Source organism: Miniopterus natalensis, chromosome X (assembly GCF_054644295.1).
Source record: "Miniopterus natalensis isolate mMinNat1 chromosome X, mMinNat1.hap1, whole genome shotgun sequence".
Lineage (NCBI taxonomy): Eukaryota > Metazoa > Chordata > Mammalia > Chiroptera > Miniopteridae > Miniopterus > Miniopterus natalensis.
In genome coordinates, this window is record NC_142103.1 from 63,257,510 (window position 1) to 63,273,623 (window position 16,114).

Below are 16,114 nucleotides of genomic sequence, written 5' to 3' on the forward strand. Positions count from 1 at the left end.
GTATCTTAATAGGGATTGAATTGAATCTATAGATTGCCTTGGGTAGTATGGACTTTTTAATGATGTTAATGCTACCAAAGCATGAACATGGTATATTTTTCCACTTGTTTATATCTTCCTCTATCTCTTTTTTCAATGATTTGTACTTTTCTGAGTAGGGGTCTTTTACCTCCTTGGTTAAATTTATGACTTATGCCTCAATATCTCAATTTTTTGTCACAATGGTAAATGGGATTTTTAGTTTCTCTTTCTGAGAGTTCATTATTGATGTATTAAAATGCCATCAATTTCTGGGTGTTAATTTTGTATCCAGCTGCCTTGCCGAATTCATTGATCAAATCTAGTAGTACTTTGGTGGAATCTTTAGGGTTTTCTATGTATAATATCATGTCATCTGCAAATAAGGACAGTTTTACTTCCTCCTTTCCAATTTGGATGCCTTTTATGCCTTTTTCTGATCACTGTGGCTAGGACTTCCAGTACTATGCTGAATAAGAGTGGTGAATGTGGACATCCCTGTCTTATTCTTATTCTTATGGGAAATGACTTCAGTTTTTGCCCATTGAGTATGCTGTTGGCTGTGTTTGTCATATATGGTCTTTGTTATGTTGAGGTATGATCCCTCTATTCCCACTTTGCTGAGAGTTTTTATCAAAAATGGGTGTTAGCCCGGCCAGGTGTGGCTCAGTGGTTGAGCACTGACCCAAGATCCAGGAGATGGCAGTTCCATTCCGTCAGGGCACATGCCCAGGTTGCAGGCTTGATCCCCAGTTGGGGACATGCAGGAGGCAGCCGATCACTGACGACTCCCTCATCATTGATGTTTCAACTCTCTCTCTCCTTCTCCCTTCCTCTCTTTGAAATCAATAAAGGTATATATATTTTTTAAATGGGTGTTAAATTTTGTCAAATCCTTTTTCTGCATCTATTGATATGATCATGTGATTTTCATCTTTTAATTTGTTTATGTGATGTATCACATTCATTGATTTTCAAATATGGTACAAGCCTTGCATCCCTGGAATAAATCCCACTTGGTCATGGTGTATGATTTTTTTTTAATATATCACTGGATCCAATGTGCTAGTATTTTGTTGAGTATTTTAGCATCTATGTTCACCAGGGATATTGACCTACAATTCTCTTTCTTTGTAGTGTATTTATCTGGTTTTGGAACTAGGATAATGCTGGCCTCATAAAAAGAGCTTGGAAGTGTTCCTTTGTCTTGGATTTCTGGGCAAGGGCTTTTGTTTCCTGGGAGTTTTGTTTGTTTCTTTCTTTCTTTTTTATTACTCCTTCAACTTCATCAGTTGTTATAGGGCTATTCATGTTTTTTGATACTTCTTGATTGAATTTTGGAAGATTGTATGTTTCTAGGAATTTGTCAATGTCGTCCAAGTTGTGCAACTTGTTGGCATATAGTTGTTCATAGTATTTTCTTAGAATCCTTTCGGTTTCTGTGGTATCAGTTGTTACTTCACTTTCATTTCTGATTTCATTTATTTAGGTCCTCTCTGTTTGTTTCTTGGTAAGTCTGGCCAAAGGTACATCAATCTTGTTTATCTTTTCAAAAAACAAGCTCTTGGTTTCATTGATCTTTTCTTTGTTTTTTTGTTTGTTTGTTTGCTTTGTTCATTTTTTTTTTTTTTTTGGTCCTTCTGTCACTCATTTCCACTCTGATAGTTATTTTCGTCCATCTACTTACTCTGGGCTTTTCTTGTTGTTCTATTTCTAATTCTTTAAGTTGTAGGATTAGATAGTTTATTAGAAACCTTTATTGTATTTGAAGATAGGCTTATAGTGCTATGAACTTCCCTCTCAGGACTGCTTTTGCTGTGTTCCATAGATTTTGGGTTGTTGTGTTTTCATTTGTTTCTGGGAAGTTTTTTTATTTCTTGCTTGATCTCATTGCTAACCATTCATTGTTTAATAACATGCTATTTAGTCTCCATGTACTTGAATGTTTTAAGTGTTTTCATTGTAGTTGATTTCTAGTTTCATGCCATTGTAATCTGAGATGATGCTTGATATGATTTCAATCTTCTTGAACTTGTAGAGACTTAGTTTGTGTCCTAACATGTGGCCTATCATTGAGAATGACCTGTGTGCACTTGAGAAGAATGTATAATCTGCAGCTTTGGGGTGAAATCTTTTGTAAATGTAAATTAATTCCATCTGATCTAGTGTGTTGTTTAGGATCATTGTTTTCTAGTTGATTTTTTGTCTAGAAGATATAACCAGTAATGCCTGTGGGGTGTTCAAGTCCCCTACTATGATTGTATTGCTGTCAATCTCTCCCTTAAAGTACTCCAGAATTTTACTTCACATATTTTTGTTCTCCTATATTCAGTGCATATATGTTCATCAGGGTTATATCCTCTTGTTGGATTGACCCCTTTAGTACTATGTAATTACCTTCATTTTCTCTTGTTAAAGCCTTCTTTTTAAAGTCTATTTTGTCAGGTATTTCAATTTTCGTGGAAACAAATTTTCATCCCTTCACTTTCATCCTCTGTCTTTTGTTTTGACATGGGTCTCTTGCAGACAACATATATACGAGCCAGATTTTCTTTTCCATTCAGCTACCTTATATCCTGATTAGCACATTTAAGCCATTTACATTGAAAGATATTAATGATAAGTACTTATTTGCATTTTATTCTTTATGCCTGTGTTCCTCTCTTTCTATTTCTTCTTCTTACACCACTCCTTTAGCATTTCTTGCAGTGCTGGTCTGTTGGTGATAAAATCTCTTAGCCCTTTTTTGTCTGTGAATCTATTTCATCTTCAGTTTTGAATGGTAGCTTTGCCGTATAGAGTAGTCTTTGATTCAGTCCATTGCTTTCCAATATTTTGTATACTTCATTCCACTCCCTTCTGGCCTGAAGTGTTTCTATTCAGAAATCAGGTGACAGTCTAATGAGAGCTCCCTTGCAGCTAACTTTCTCTCTCTTGTTGCCTTTAAGATACATTCTTTGTCTTTAACATTTGCCTTTTTTTTAACACCCTAACCTGAGGATATTTTTTCCATTACTTTTCAGAGAGAGTGGGAGAGAGAGAGAGAAAGAAACATTGATATGAGAGAGACACATCAATTGGTTGCCTCTTGTATGAGCCCTGAATGGGGCTGGGATTGAACTTGCAACTGAGGTACATGCCCTAGACTGCCACTCTAACCTCTGAGCCAAACCAACCAGGGCAATGTTTTTATTTTAATTATTACGTGTCTACGTTTGGATCTTTTTGGGTTCATCTTGAAAGGGATTCTCATTTCCTCAACCTGAGTGACTTTTTCCTTTACCAGGTTAGGGAAGTTTTTTGTCATTATTTCTTCAAACAGGTTCTCTACTCCTTGCTCAGAATCTTTTCCTCCTTGTACCCTATGATGTGGATGTTGTTACATTTCATGTTGTCCCAAAGCTCCCTTAAACTATATTCCTGCTTTTTTATTTTTTTGTCTAATTGCTGCTCTGTTTGGGTGTTTTTTTTCTACCTTGTCTCCTAATTCACTGGTTCTGTCTTCAGCTTCCTTTAATCTACTATTGATTCCTTCCACGGTATTCTTTGTTTCAGCTGTGTCATTCTTCATTTTCGATTGATTCTTGCTCATGGTTTCTACATCTGTTTTCATGCTAAGTTTCTCATAGTTCTCATTAAGTTCTTTGAGCATTCTCATGACCATTACTTTCAACTCTATATCTGATAAATTGCTTGCCTCCATTTCATTTATCTCTTTATCCGGAGATTCCTACTGTTTTTTTATTTGGGGCCTGTTTTTTCTCCCCATTATTTTTTTGTTCCTTTGTGTTTGTTTCTGTGTGTCACAGAAGACTGCTATGCCTCCTAGTCTTGGTGGGGTGGCCTTCCTGTGTGACCCACTTGTGTAGTCTCCTTGATAATCTGAGCTGGGTGCTCTAGGAACAACCTTTATGTGGGTTATGTGGTTTCTCCTGTTGAATTTGGGTGATTACTATTGTTCTGTTTGTGGATGGGCTCAGCCCTCAAGCTTGTTGACTATGAGTCTCAACCCCACCACATTGTGCCAACTGTTATACATGTGCTGACAGAACAAAACAAGACAAAAACAAACCAAATAAAAAAGAACAGGAAAAAAACTAAACAAAATAGCAAAATGAAACAACAAAACACCAACAGTAATAAAAACAATAGCTTCAATCCCAAGACTAAAAAACAAACAAACCAAAACAGACACAAAGAAAGAATACTAGAAGACATGAGACCAGAAGAATTAGAGGAGGAAAGAAAATAACCTAAAATAAATAAATAAAAGATAATATGAAAGCAAAGAATAGACGCCAAATAGGGTAAGTATAAAAATAAAAGATAGAAAATAATGAATATAATAATAATAATTTCAAGTAATAATACTGAATAAAATAAAATATAGAAGAAAAATGGGAAAAGAGAAAAGAAAAAAATTGAATTAAAAATAACTCAAAGTAAAGAGAATGATAAAGAAAAAAATTAGACTAAAATAAAAGCAATTAGAGAATATGGGAAGAAATAGAGAAAAGAGAGAAAGAAAATCCAAACCAAACAAAAACAAACAAACCAAAACAAGGAAAAGCAAACAAACAACAACAACAAAAAAATCCATAAAACGTTTGGTCTGCTATTTGTGGAGCTCGCTGGATTTTGCTTCAATGCTGTGGCCTCTGCCCCTTGGTGCGTGGTTCCCGGGCCTCTTGGGCAGTTCTCTGGTGCAGGCCAATGTGAGCCGCTGTCTCTGCCTGGCCCTGGACAGCCTCACTGAAGTCCTGCAGGGTGGGACCCCAAGTATTCCAGCTGGCAGGGCCTCCCTCTCCCAGGCACTGGGTCTGCTTTTGCCTCACCTCTTGAATGTAGTTGTCTGGACTGTTTCACCCCCCACCCCAGGACTGGGCTCTGCGGGGTATTTGGTCCAGGTCTGGATGGTTGCAACAAATTTGCACTGGGGATGGTGCTCATAGGTTATAGGAAGGGCCCGGGGCGGGTGCTTCTTGTTTTTCCAAAGCTTCAGCTCTGTCTGGGTCACTGGCACCCCTTTGTCGCTACTTCTTGCAGTCAGGGAGTTAGACAAAACAAAACAAAATAAATAAAAAACAAAAGAAAAAAAAATTCACTCTCAGCACGGCCTGCTCTCACTGGGTGTGGCTTCTGCTCAGGCTCCCACTGGGCCAGATGTCGAGGCCAGGCCCAGGCCCTCTCGTGGAGATTTCCAACTCAGAGCCATTCTGCAGGCAGGAGAAGGGACGCCTCCTCTTCGCTGGAGGTGGGGAGGATCGAGCCTCTTTCCAAGGACACTCAGGCTGATCCTTGTCATGCTCTCTGCCAAAAGTTCTTTCAGAGAACAATCAACCCCTCAGATTTACTGCTGGGTGGTCCACTCTGAGCAACCCCCTCGCCCTTGCTGTGAGGAATTCTGTGTAGCAGCCCCTCCCGCAGACAGGGGTCTGGGTGAGCTTTTCCCAGGCTGTTATTGTAACCCAGCACTCATTTTTTGCCTGGGATCATGGGGTCTGAGTTCACCTGGTGGACTGAATTACCATTGATTCCCACTGTCTGATGCTACGTCGGAGTTCCCCTTCCCTTCTCTGTTGCTCTGGTTTGGGGACCCCTGTGTATGGCTGAGACTCCACTCCCAGGGGGCAGTAGCTGTGCTTGCCACACCTTCCTTCTGGCTTCCCAGTTAAGGTGCCCTAAACCTTTCTTTAAAAAAAAAAAAAAAAGTTTTTATTCATTTTAGAGAGAAAAAGAAAGAGAAACAGATCTGCTGCTTTCTACATGCATCCTGACCAAGGATCCAGCTGCAACCTGGGCACGTGCCCTGACCAGGAATCAAACCTTAGACCTTTTTGTGCATGGGAGGATCAACTGAGTCACACTGACCAGGGCTCATTGTATACCCATTTTATTGAGTGTTTTAATCATAAATGGATGTTGTGTTTTGTCAAATGCTTTTCCTGCATCCATTGATTTGAACATGATTTTTATCCTTTGTCAATATGGTGTATCACATCGATTGATTTGCATATATTGAACCATCCTCGTGTCCCTGGAATGAATCCCACTTGTTTGTTCATGATATATTGTCTTTTAAATGTACTGTTGCATTTGTTTTGCTAGTATTTTGTTTAGGATTTTTATATCTGTATTCATCAGAGCTGTTGGTCTGTAGTTTCTTTTTTTGTCATCTTTGTCAGGTTTTGCTATCAGGGTAATGTTAGGAAGTATTGCTTTTTCAATTTTTTTGGAAGAGTTTGAGGATAGGTATTAAATCTTCTAATAATATAGGTCTACTAATAATGCATGTTCTTTTTATTTACCTGGTACCACCTTTATTTCACCGTCATTTTTGAATGACAGTTTTGGATTATTCCTGGTTATTTTTTTTAATTTCAGCAATTTGAAAAGATCATCTCTTTCACTGTCCCTGATGCAACTTTACCTGTTAATCATATTGGGTTTCTCCTGTATGTCTGGAGTCATTTTTCTCTTACTGCTTTCATAATTTTCTCATTTTTAGCTTTCAACTTTTGACTCATGTGTTTGGGTATGATCTGTTTTGACCCTACTTGGTGTTTCTTGAGGTTTTTGATGTGTAGATTAATGCTTTTCATCAAATTAAACATTTCCATCCATACATTTGAATATTTTTCTGTTCCTTTCCTTTTTTACTGGTGCTCTCATTATGCCTATGCTGGTATAGGTATACTTAATGATGTTCCACATTTCTCTGAGGTTATTTTCTTCATTATTTTTTCTCTCTTCTCCAGATTGAATAACCTTTATTGATCTATCTTCAAGTTTGTTGATTGTTCAGCTAGCTCAAATATAGCATTAAGCTCCTCTAGTAAATCTCATTTATTATACTTCTCAACTTCAAAACTTCTATTTTTAAAAAATGTTTCTTTACTGATCTTTGTATGCTATACCCTCCACCTGGTCTTTGTCTGCTATACCCTTCTAAGGTAGTTTACTTTTATTTTTCCTGTGTATGGGTGCCACTTTCCTGTTTCTTTGCATGTCTTGTGTTTTGTTGTTGTTATAAACCGGACATTTATACATTGTAACAACTCTGGACAATGATCCCCCTCCTTTGGGGGATCATTATTTGCTTGGTTGTTTATTTCCCCTGCAGTGTGCAGTCTGATGTTCTTTTATTCCCTAATGATTGCCCCTGAGTCAGTGTAGGGAAAATGAAAACACTTAGGCTTTCTCACCACCTTCTCCAGGCCAAGGCCCCAGTTACGTAAACATGATAGAGCACAGTCATAACAGATGCCTTGTTAGTTGACTAACGTCTGACCCATAGATGGCTGAGAGCCACTATTGTCCTGGTTCCTATAAGACTGGCCTGAGACTTTCAGAGGTGCAGTCTGTCCCCCAGGGTGAGCATTTGTTCCGTTTGTCTGGCTGGCCGCCACCAGGACAAATAAGGTGGAATGTTCCCCCTGGGCGGATTTGTCCCCCGCACTGTAGTGTGTCCCCTGTGTATGCCCATCTGGCCACCACCGGGAGAGTGTGTGGGTTTGTCATCTTGCATGTTTGACCTGCCACAGCTAAATAAAGGAAATGTCTCATCCTCCTTCGGCTCCACAGTCTTCTTCGGATTATCTGGATCTAGAGTGAACCTCCCCAGTCCTAGTTGTTGCCACATTTGATCTTTGGCATTACAGTCAGCATAACACTTACTGGTCAGTAAGATTTTTACCCTTTACCATTGGATGTGTGTGTTTGGAGGCCACTAACATATTTCAGGGAGTTTACTTTTGACTGATGTTCAGGCAGGGACTTGTAGCTTGGTGGTTCCTTCTGTTCTGAGAAGGTACAGCCTTGGTCATACCATTGTCTTCCAGATTGCCAGGGATGAGTATGATATTACTTAAGCCTGTGTTTCTAGGAGTCACCTCTGGGTCAGAGCAACTTTTTGTTCAGTTTGGCAGTTTCTTGTGCCAGCAAACCTACTGCCCTGTTATGGGTCTGCATGTATCAGAAAATGCTTTTAAGTCTGTCTCACATTCTGTTGTCATGAGTGTGGGTCCACTTATACACAGATCATGCTGTTCAAGGGTCAACTGTATTTTTTCAAATTCATCTTTATTGTTGAAAGTATTACAGATGTCCCCTGTATTTTTGAATATAACATCTGAGTAAAAATGTGGTCCAGCAAAAAGAGAAATGGAATGGTTGTTCAGGAGCCAGGGTTTTCATTCCAATGTGGTTTCTAGCAAGCTCAGTGATTTCTTTTGAAGTTCAGTTTCTACATTTGTAGAATAAGGAAATTATATTAAAGGGCCTCTAAATTCACTCCAACTCTAAAATCCTATGATTGTATGAAATAGAAATTGAATAGAAAGATATTGGTGAAAAACATTCTACCATAGCTGTGTGAGAACAGAAAATATGGAAATAATCCGCTTTTTTTAAAAAAAAACAAACAAACATATCTTTATTGATTTCAGGGAGAGGAAAGGAGGGGGGTGAGAGAGAGAGAGAAACATCAATGATGAGAGAGTCATTGATCGGCCACCTAGCCCGCACCCCGGGCATGTGCCCCAACCAGGAATCGAACCCCAATCTCCTGGATCCTAGGTCGATGCTCAACTGCTGAGCCACGCCTGGCCGGACTCCGCTGCCTTTTTAAATAAAAAAATGTTCTAACCCGTTTGTAATTAGAACACATACTTCATCTCAACTCCCCCTAACTAGTCAAAATGCTAGTTTATGAATGGTTTGCAGTTAAGACATTTTTCCACCCCAAAGGCTTCCTTCTTGATCATTTAGAACTGAGAAACTGAGGACAGCAGAAAGTTACCTTTCACTGATTTGTAATAAAAAATATGACAGCTCAATGCTAAGTAAAAAAGTATAATTTGCTACCATTTAAGCCATATTATAAGCTATTCAAGCAATTACTTTCTTTCTGAAATAATTCCTAGTTCTCACCTTCTGCATAAGGCTGTAAGGACATACTCCCAGAGGTTCTATTAATTATCTGTACTTATTTTAAGTGTGTGAATGACAAAATATTAGTTCTTCCTATGCATTGCAGAATAAGTTGCTTCATTGGGACACCTATTGCTAGCCACAAAGACATTATTTATTTAGTACTGATTATCTGCACATATTGCTATAAGAGTAAACTGTTGTAAAGGGCCTCTCTCACTAACTCTCAACTAATTTTGTCGTAACTAATCAGTTTCAACCAGCTTCTTTGGCTTAATATTGCCACTTAATATACCATTTACATTCAAAATCTACATACTTAAAGCAAGGAGAAAAGGGACCTTTCTATAATTTAAGAAAGCTGCCATTACAAACATTTAAATCTTTGCAACTATTAATCCACAAGAAAAGTCCTATGATAAAGATAGGTCCTGTAGAATATTATGCTAAGTGAAATAAGCCAGGCAGCGAAAGAAAAATATCACATGATCTCGCTTATACGTGGAATCTAAAGAACTTAATAAACTGATGAGCAGAATAGATTCAATGACATGGAAGCATAGTTGAGACTGACAAAATGTCAGAGGGAAGGGGGAGAGGGGGTGGAGGGGGAGAGAGTAACCAAAGAATTTATATGCATATATGCACAACCCAAGGACACGGTCAATGGTGGGGAGAGGGTCTGGGAAGGGGGAAGGAATGGGGGGGAAAGGGTCATTGGGGAGAAAAAGGGACATCTGTAATACTTTAAACAAAAATAAAAATTATAAAAGAAAAAAAAAAGAATGTAAAAAAAAAAGATACAAGGTAAGAGAATTATGAATATACACCGGCAAAAATTCTTACTCACTGACACATCCAGTAATTAGGAAATATAGGAGCAAGATGGCAGTATGAGCAAAGTGATCCAGAAACAAGGAATCATATAATCTTTAAATATCTTGTCTTTAAAGCAAAATATTTTTTGAACTAGCCCTCTTTACAAACTGAGCTTTGCCAGTATCTAAGGGAAAAGGGAAAATATTTATCTTAAGGTGTATAAACGGTACAAATCCCTGCAGAGGAAAAGTAAATACATATTTTGAGTTTGTTCAAATGCTAAGATTTCTTTCTCATTTTAAGAAATGACCCTCAATTTCCAAATGAGTTCATCTGCTCACCAAGGTATTTCTATGTTAAAAACCTTCAGGAAGACATCTAGTCCAGTTTTTATGATCCCAAATTACCTTGGTTTCAATTTAAGTTTTACAAACTGGAATTCCCTTAAGAAGAAAGTAAATGTTTCAATCTTTAAAATAATGATATATAAGAGATAAAACCTTATCATCATGCTCCATTTTAAGAGCATCTTTTCCAAAACTGCAGTTTGTCCCAATACATAAAAAAATTATGTTGCAGTGCTGATTTAGAAATTTACACACTTTATCCTTTTGTGTAATGTGTAATATTGTAATGTAATTATAATAAAGGCCCTTTTCTTGGCATTTCTTCCGAGTGAATCATCCTAGAAAGCTTTTCTTTCATTTTAACTTGTTTCACTGTATGGAATCACCTTAATATGACAAAATTAAGAGAAAAATGTTTAAGACTTAGTTATGACCCGTATGAAATCTGTGTTTCATGTAACTTTTTTATTAGCTGAAAATACTGGTTAACGATCACAATGACCCAATGGTCTAGAAACCACCTCCAATCATATGGGGGGAAAAATGCTTCAAATATCTTACTGGGGAAATTATCCCCACCCTAAAAATATTCCTATCTTTCTTTGACTAAATGTTTCACATACTGCAGAATCACTTACTTTGAATATCACTATTCACACTCAAAATGAGTATTTCTAATGATTACTTCAATCTTACCTGCTTGATAATCTTTTCCATTGGCATCATTGGAAATGTATAGAAGGAATTAACAGAAGCAAAATTTCTATCTAGACTAACCACATTTCTAGTAACACAGCTGATTTATTCAAAGGAATTGCTTTTTTTTTCCTTCAGAAGATCAATGATGTCTATGACTTCAGAGTAAGAAATATCCACCCCACCCCCCATTTTACAGTTAATTATGCATCTCAGTGTTAACTACAACTTCAAAAGCAAGATCCTGCATCACTTACTCTGGTGTCAAAGACTAACTGTGAATACTGGCTGCAAGCTACTTATCAAATTGCCTTTATATAACAAAACTGGATACTCAAATTAGATAAGTTTATCCACCTACAAATGACAATGCAAAACAAAAAAACGTTAGTCTCACCCACACTAAATTATCATTGAAAACACATTGAAACCATAAACCAATAAAATAACTGCTGTAAAATCTTTTCTGAGAAATAAAGCCCTTATTTTATACAGTCATGTGGTTGGTCAAGAGATACACAGTTTTTCAAACTGAATGATTACTACCAAACAAATAAAAGCAAATTCAAATTATAAAAGAAGAGCTTTCTCAGTGAATATATATCAACATTTTATTAATTCTTTCCAGCAGGTAAAATGAATATTTCATTTGGGCTCCTCCTTGTTAAATCAAGCTTAAAGGGACTCATTAAATTACTGAAAAAGGAAGAGAAGATCTGGAAATAAAGTAACTCGGAAGTGTAAATACAGATTAGAGTCCTGTTCATCTAACCCTCTTCTATTTATCTAAAGGTCTCTAAGAATTTTTAAGTGGATGTTGCTATATTCATGTGTGAGTGCATACACACACATGCATGCACATATCTCATTTACATGTTTCTTTGTATAACTTTGGATAACAAAAGCAGTATATTTAAGATGGAAACAGAAAAGGCAATTAACTTTCTAAGCAATCACTCCCAGTATGGCAAATCTCAAATTACATCAGGGTTTTTAAGTCTTTAAAGAGAAATATGTAAATTTTGGTCCAAAACAAAAGCAGTATCTCATTTTGGTGGAAAAAATAAAATTCTCACCACTAGATGATAGTTACAATTCTGGTTAATGACAAAGAACATTCTACATAACATGAGAATTGAAGTTTTTCCTCAAAAAGGTTATAGCGGAAAACACTGAAAATGTAAGTATAGATATCTATCATAGAAGTATTTCAATGGGGATGGTGGGGAAGAAAAGCAACTAACCTTTTTTTTTTAAATGTTAAAAATCAGACACTGCCCACCTAAATTGTCAGCATAAAGGAGGTTTTAAAAACTATAAAATATGGAAACCAATCTGATTGATCTGCTTATGGATATCATCAAATGGCTATTAGGCCTCAAAAATGGAAATGGGATAAAAACAAATAGTAACAAAATTATGATTTGAGCAAAATGAAGGCCGTAACAAGGAAACAATCTGGGGCTAAATATAGTTTAAAATATTGTGAAAGATATAAAACTCAAATCCCCTTTCAAATAAATCTTATCTAAAAGAAGGAGTATAAGATGATGGGAATATATAATTTTTCTAATAAAACAATTTTGCTTCAGTACAGCCAATGTGCAGTCAAAAAAAAAGACAAGAAAAAGTGTCTCATGTGACTTAGCAGGAACAGTTTCCACAGCCTTTCACACTGTTCACAATTTCTTCCTGTAGTTTCTTTCTTTCCTCTTCTTTGGACACATTTTCTTTCTTTGCATGCCATTTGGAATTAACATGGTTCTGCACATGACTGCTCTGGGTATGCCACATTTCTGAATAGATACTGCCAGGATTAGCAAGCAAACCATGGTGGGTACCACGTTCAGCTACTTTACCCTAAAAAAGCGAAAACAAGAGAAACATAGAGAAAAGTCATACAACTAGCAAAATAACTGAAAATACATATTTTCTAACTAAAGATCACATCTTTTTTATCTATTCAGCTACTGATGGACACCTAGGTTGCTTCCATATTTTGTCTACTGTAAATAATGCTAAATGAACATAGGGATGCATATATATTTTCAAATCAGTATTTGTTTTCCTTGGATAAAAACACAAGTGAAATTGCTGATTTATATGGTGGTTCTATTTTTAAATTTTTGAGAAATCTCAATACTGTTTTCCATAATGGCTGCAACAATTTATAATCCTACCAACAGTGTACGAGGGTTCCCTTTTCTCCACATCCTTGCCAACACTTGCTAATTGTTGACTTTTTTATAATACCTATTTTGACAGGTATGAGGTGATATTTCATTGTGGTTTTAATTTGCATTTTCCTAATGATTGGTGACGTTGAGGATGTTTTCATGTCTGTTGACCATCTGTATGACTTCTCTGGAGAAAGAATCTGTGTCCTGTAATGATTTTTGATTGGATTCTTTTTTGGTATGGAGTTGTATGAGCTCCTTATATATTTTGTATATCAATGCCTAATAGGATATACCATTTTCAAATATCTTTTCCCATTTAGTAGGTTGCCTTTTCGTCTTGTTGATGGTTTCCTTCACTGTGCAGATGGTTTTTAGTTTGATGGACTCCCATTTGTTCTTTTTCTTGTTTCTCTTGCTCAAGGAGACATATCCAAAAATATATGATTATAAATGAAGACAAATAGTTTATTACTTATGTTTCATTGCAGAAGTTTTATGATCTCAGGTCTTACATAAGTCTTTAATCCATTTTGAGTTTATTTTTGTATATGGTGTAAGAGAAGAATCCAGTTTCATTTTTTGCATGTATCTGTCTAGTTTTCCCAGCACTACTTACTGAAGAGACTGCCATTTCTCCATTGTATATTCATGCCCATTTGTCAAAGATTAATTGATCGTATAAGTGAGGGTTTATTTCTGGATTCTCTATTCTGCTCCACTGATGTGTCTGCTTTGGTGCCAATGCCACACTGTTTTGATTATTATGGTTTTATAATATAGTTTGAAACTAGGGAGCATGATACATCCAACTTTGTTCTTCTTAAGATTGTATTGACTATTTGGGGTCTTTGGTAGTTCAATTTAATTGTTCTGGTTTTGAAAAGAATGCCATTGGTATTTTAGTGAGGATAACACAGCATTGAATCAACAGATTACTTTGGGTAGTAAATATATTTTAATGATATGAATCCTTCCAATCGATCAGCATGGTATATCCTTCCATTATTTGTGTCTTCTTTAATTTCTTTCTTTCTTCAATGTTTTCAGAGTACAGATCTTTCACCTCCTTATTTAAATTTATTCCTAGGTATTTTATTCTTTTTGCTACAATTGTAAATGTGATTGTTTTCTTCATTTCTCCTGATCATCTGTTATTAGTGTACAGAGTTATGAAAGATTCCTGTATATTAATTTTGTATCCTGTTACTTGACTGAATTCATTTATTAATTCCATTATTTTTTTGTGGAGTCTTTAGGGTTTTCTATATATAGTATCATGGGCTCTACAAATAGTGACAGTTTTACTTCTGACTTGCCAATTTGGATGCCTTTTGTTTCTTTTTCTTGTGTGATTGTGTGGCTATAAGGCTTCCAATATTATGTTGATCTTGTACTTTTGCTTGTTGGAAGTTTTTTCATTATTGCATCAATTTCCTTGCTAGTTATAGGTCTGTTCAGATTTTCTGTTTCTTCATGGTTCAGTCTTGGGAGGTTGTATGTTCTAGAAATGTATTTATTTATTCTAGCTTCTGCAATTTGCTGGCATATTACTTATTGTATTTATAGTATTCTTTAATAAAAACCCTTTGTATTTCTGTGGTGTTGGCTGTAACCTGCCCTCTTTCATTTCTGATTTTATTTGGGTTTTTGCTTTGTTTCTTGATGAGGATGGCTAAAGTTTTGTCATTTCTGTTTATCCTTTAAAGATCCATCTCTTAGTTTCATTGATCATTTCTATTGCTTATTAGTATCTAATTCATTTATTTCTGCTCTAATCTTTATTATTTACTTCCTTTTATTTACTTGGGGTTTTGATTATTATTCTTTTTCTAGTTCCTTTAAGTATAAAGGTAAGTTGTTTATTTGGGATTTTTCATGTTTCCTGAGGTAGGCTGGTATAGCTATAAACCTCCCTCTTGGAACTGCTTTTGCTGTATTACAAAACTTTTCAGAGCAGTATTTTTCATTTTCATTTGGTTCAAAGTAGTTTTGATTTCCTGTTTGATTTCCATTTTGACCCATTGGTTGTTTAGTAGCATCTGGTTTAGTCTCCATGTGATTGTTTTTTCTTTTTGTTCTTGTAGTTGATTTCTAGTCTCAAACAATTTAGATTGGAAAATATGCTTGATATGATTTCAATATTATTGAATTAACTGAGACTTGTTTTGTGGCCTAACGTGATCAACTGTGGAGAATGTTCCATGTGTACTTGAGAAGAATGTATATTCTGCAGTTTTTGAGTGAAGTGTTCTTTAAAATCTATTAAGTTGATATGATCTAATGTGACGTTTAAGACTGTTTCTTTATTGATTTTTTATCTGATCTAATATTGATAGTGGGGTATTGAAGGCCCCTACTATTATTGTATTGCTGTCAACTTCATGTCTGTTATTACTTGCTTTACATATTTAGGTACTCCTATGTTAGGTATATAGATATTAATGATAGTTATATGTTCTTGGATTGACCCCTTTATCATTATGTAATGGCTTTGTCTCCTTTTACAAACTTAGTTTTCAAGTCTATTTTGTCTGATGTGAGTATTGCTACCCCAGCTTTCTTTTCATTTCTATTTGTATGGAATATATTTCTCTATCCCTTCACTTTCAGTCTGTGTGTCTTTATATCTGGAATGAGTCTCTAGTAGGCAACATATAAGTGGGTCTTGTTTTTAAATCCATTCAGCTACCCTATGTCTCTGGGGCATTTAATGTCCCTTTACATTTAAAGTAATTGATAGGAATGTGCTTATTGTTGTTTGTTTTTTGGTTGTTTTGCAGTTCTCTGTTCCTTCAGTCTCTTTCCATTAGACTTGCTAGTTTTCTTTAGTGTTTTGTGTGTTTTTTTCGGAAGGGGGGGGTCCTTTCTCTTTATTTTTTGTGTATTTTCTAGGTTCTTGATCTGAGGTTACCATGAGGTGCATATATATACATCTATACCTATCACAGTCTATTTTAAGCTGATAGGCATTTAAGTTCAAACACATCCTGAAAGCACCAGCAATTTACTCATCATTCCACCATTTATGTTTTTGACGTCATATTGTGTATCTTTTGGTTTTGTGTATCATCTATTTATTGTAGTTACAGTTAATTTTGCTATTTCTGTCTTTTAACCTTCAAC

The 16,114-nt window shown here is 36.0% G+C and overlaps 1 protein-coding gene across 2 annotated transcripts in view; it reads right to left on the reverse strand.

The window, feature by feature from the left end:
- Positions 1-11,408: 11,408 nt before the first annotated feature.
- The window catches only part of ABCB7 (ATP binding cassette subfamily B member 7), a 124,448-nt gene continuing 119,742 nt past the window's right edge, over positions 11,409-16,114 (reverse strand). For both annotated transcript variants that reach the window (XM_016203900.2, XM_016203899.2), the window contains one exon: positions 11,409-12,671. In XM_016203900.2, the coding sequence (XP_016059386.1) occupies positions 12,456-12,671 (216 nt within the window). In that variant the 3' untranslated portion in view covers positions 11,409-12,455. The remainder of the gene's footprint in view (positions 12,672-16,114) is intronic.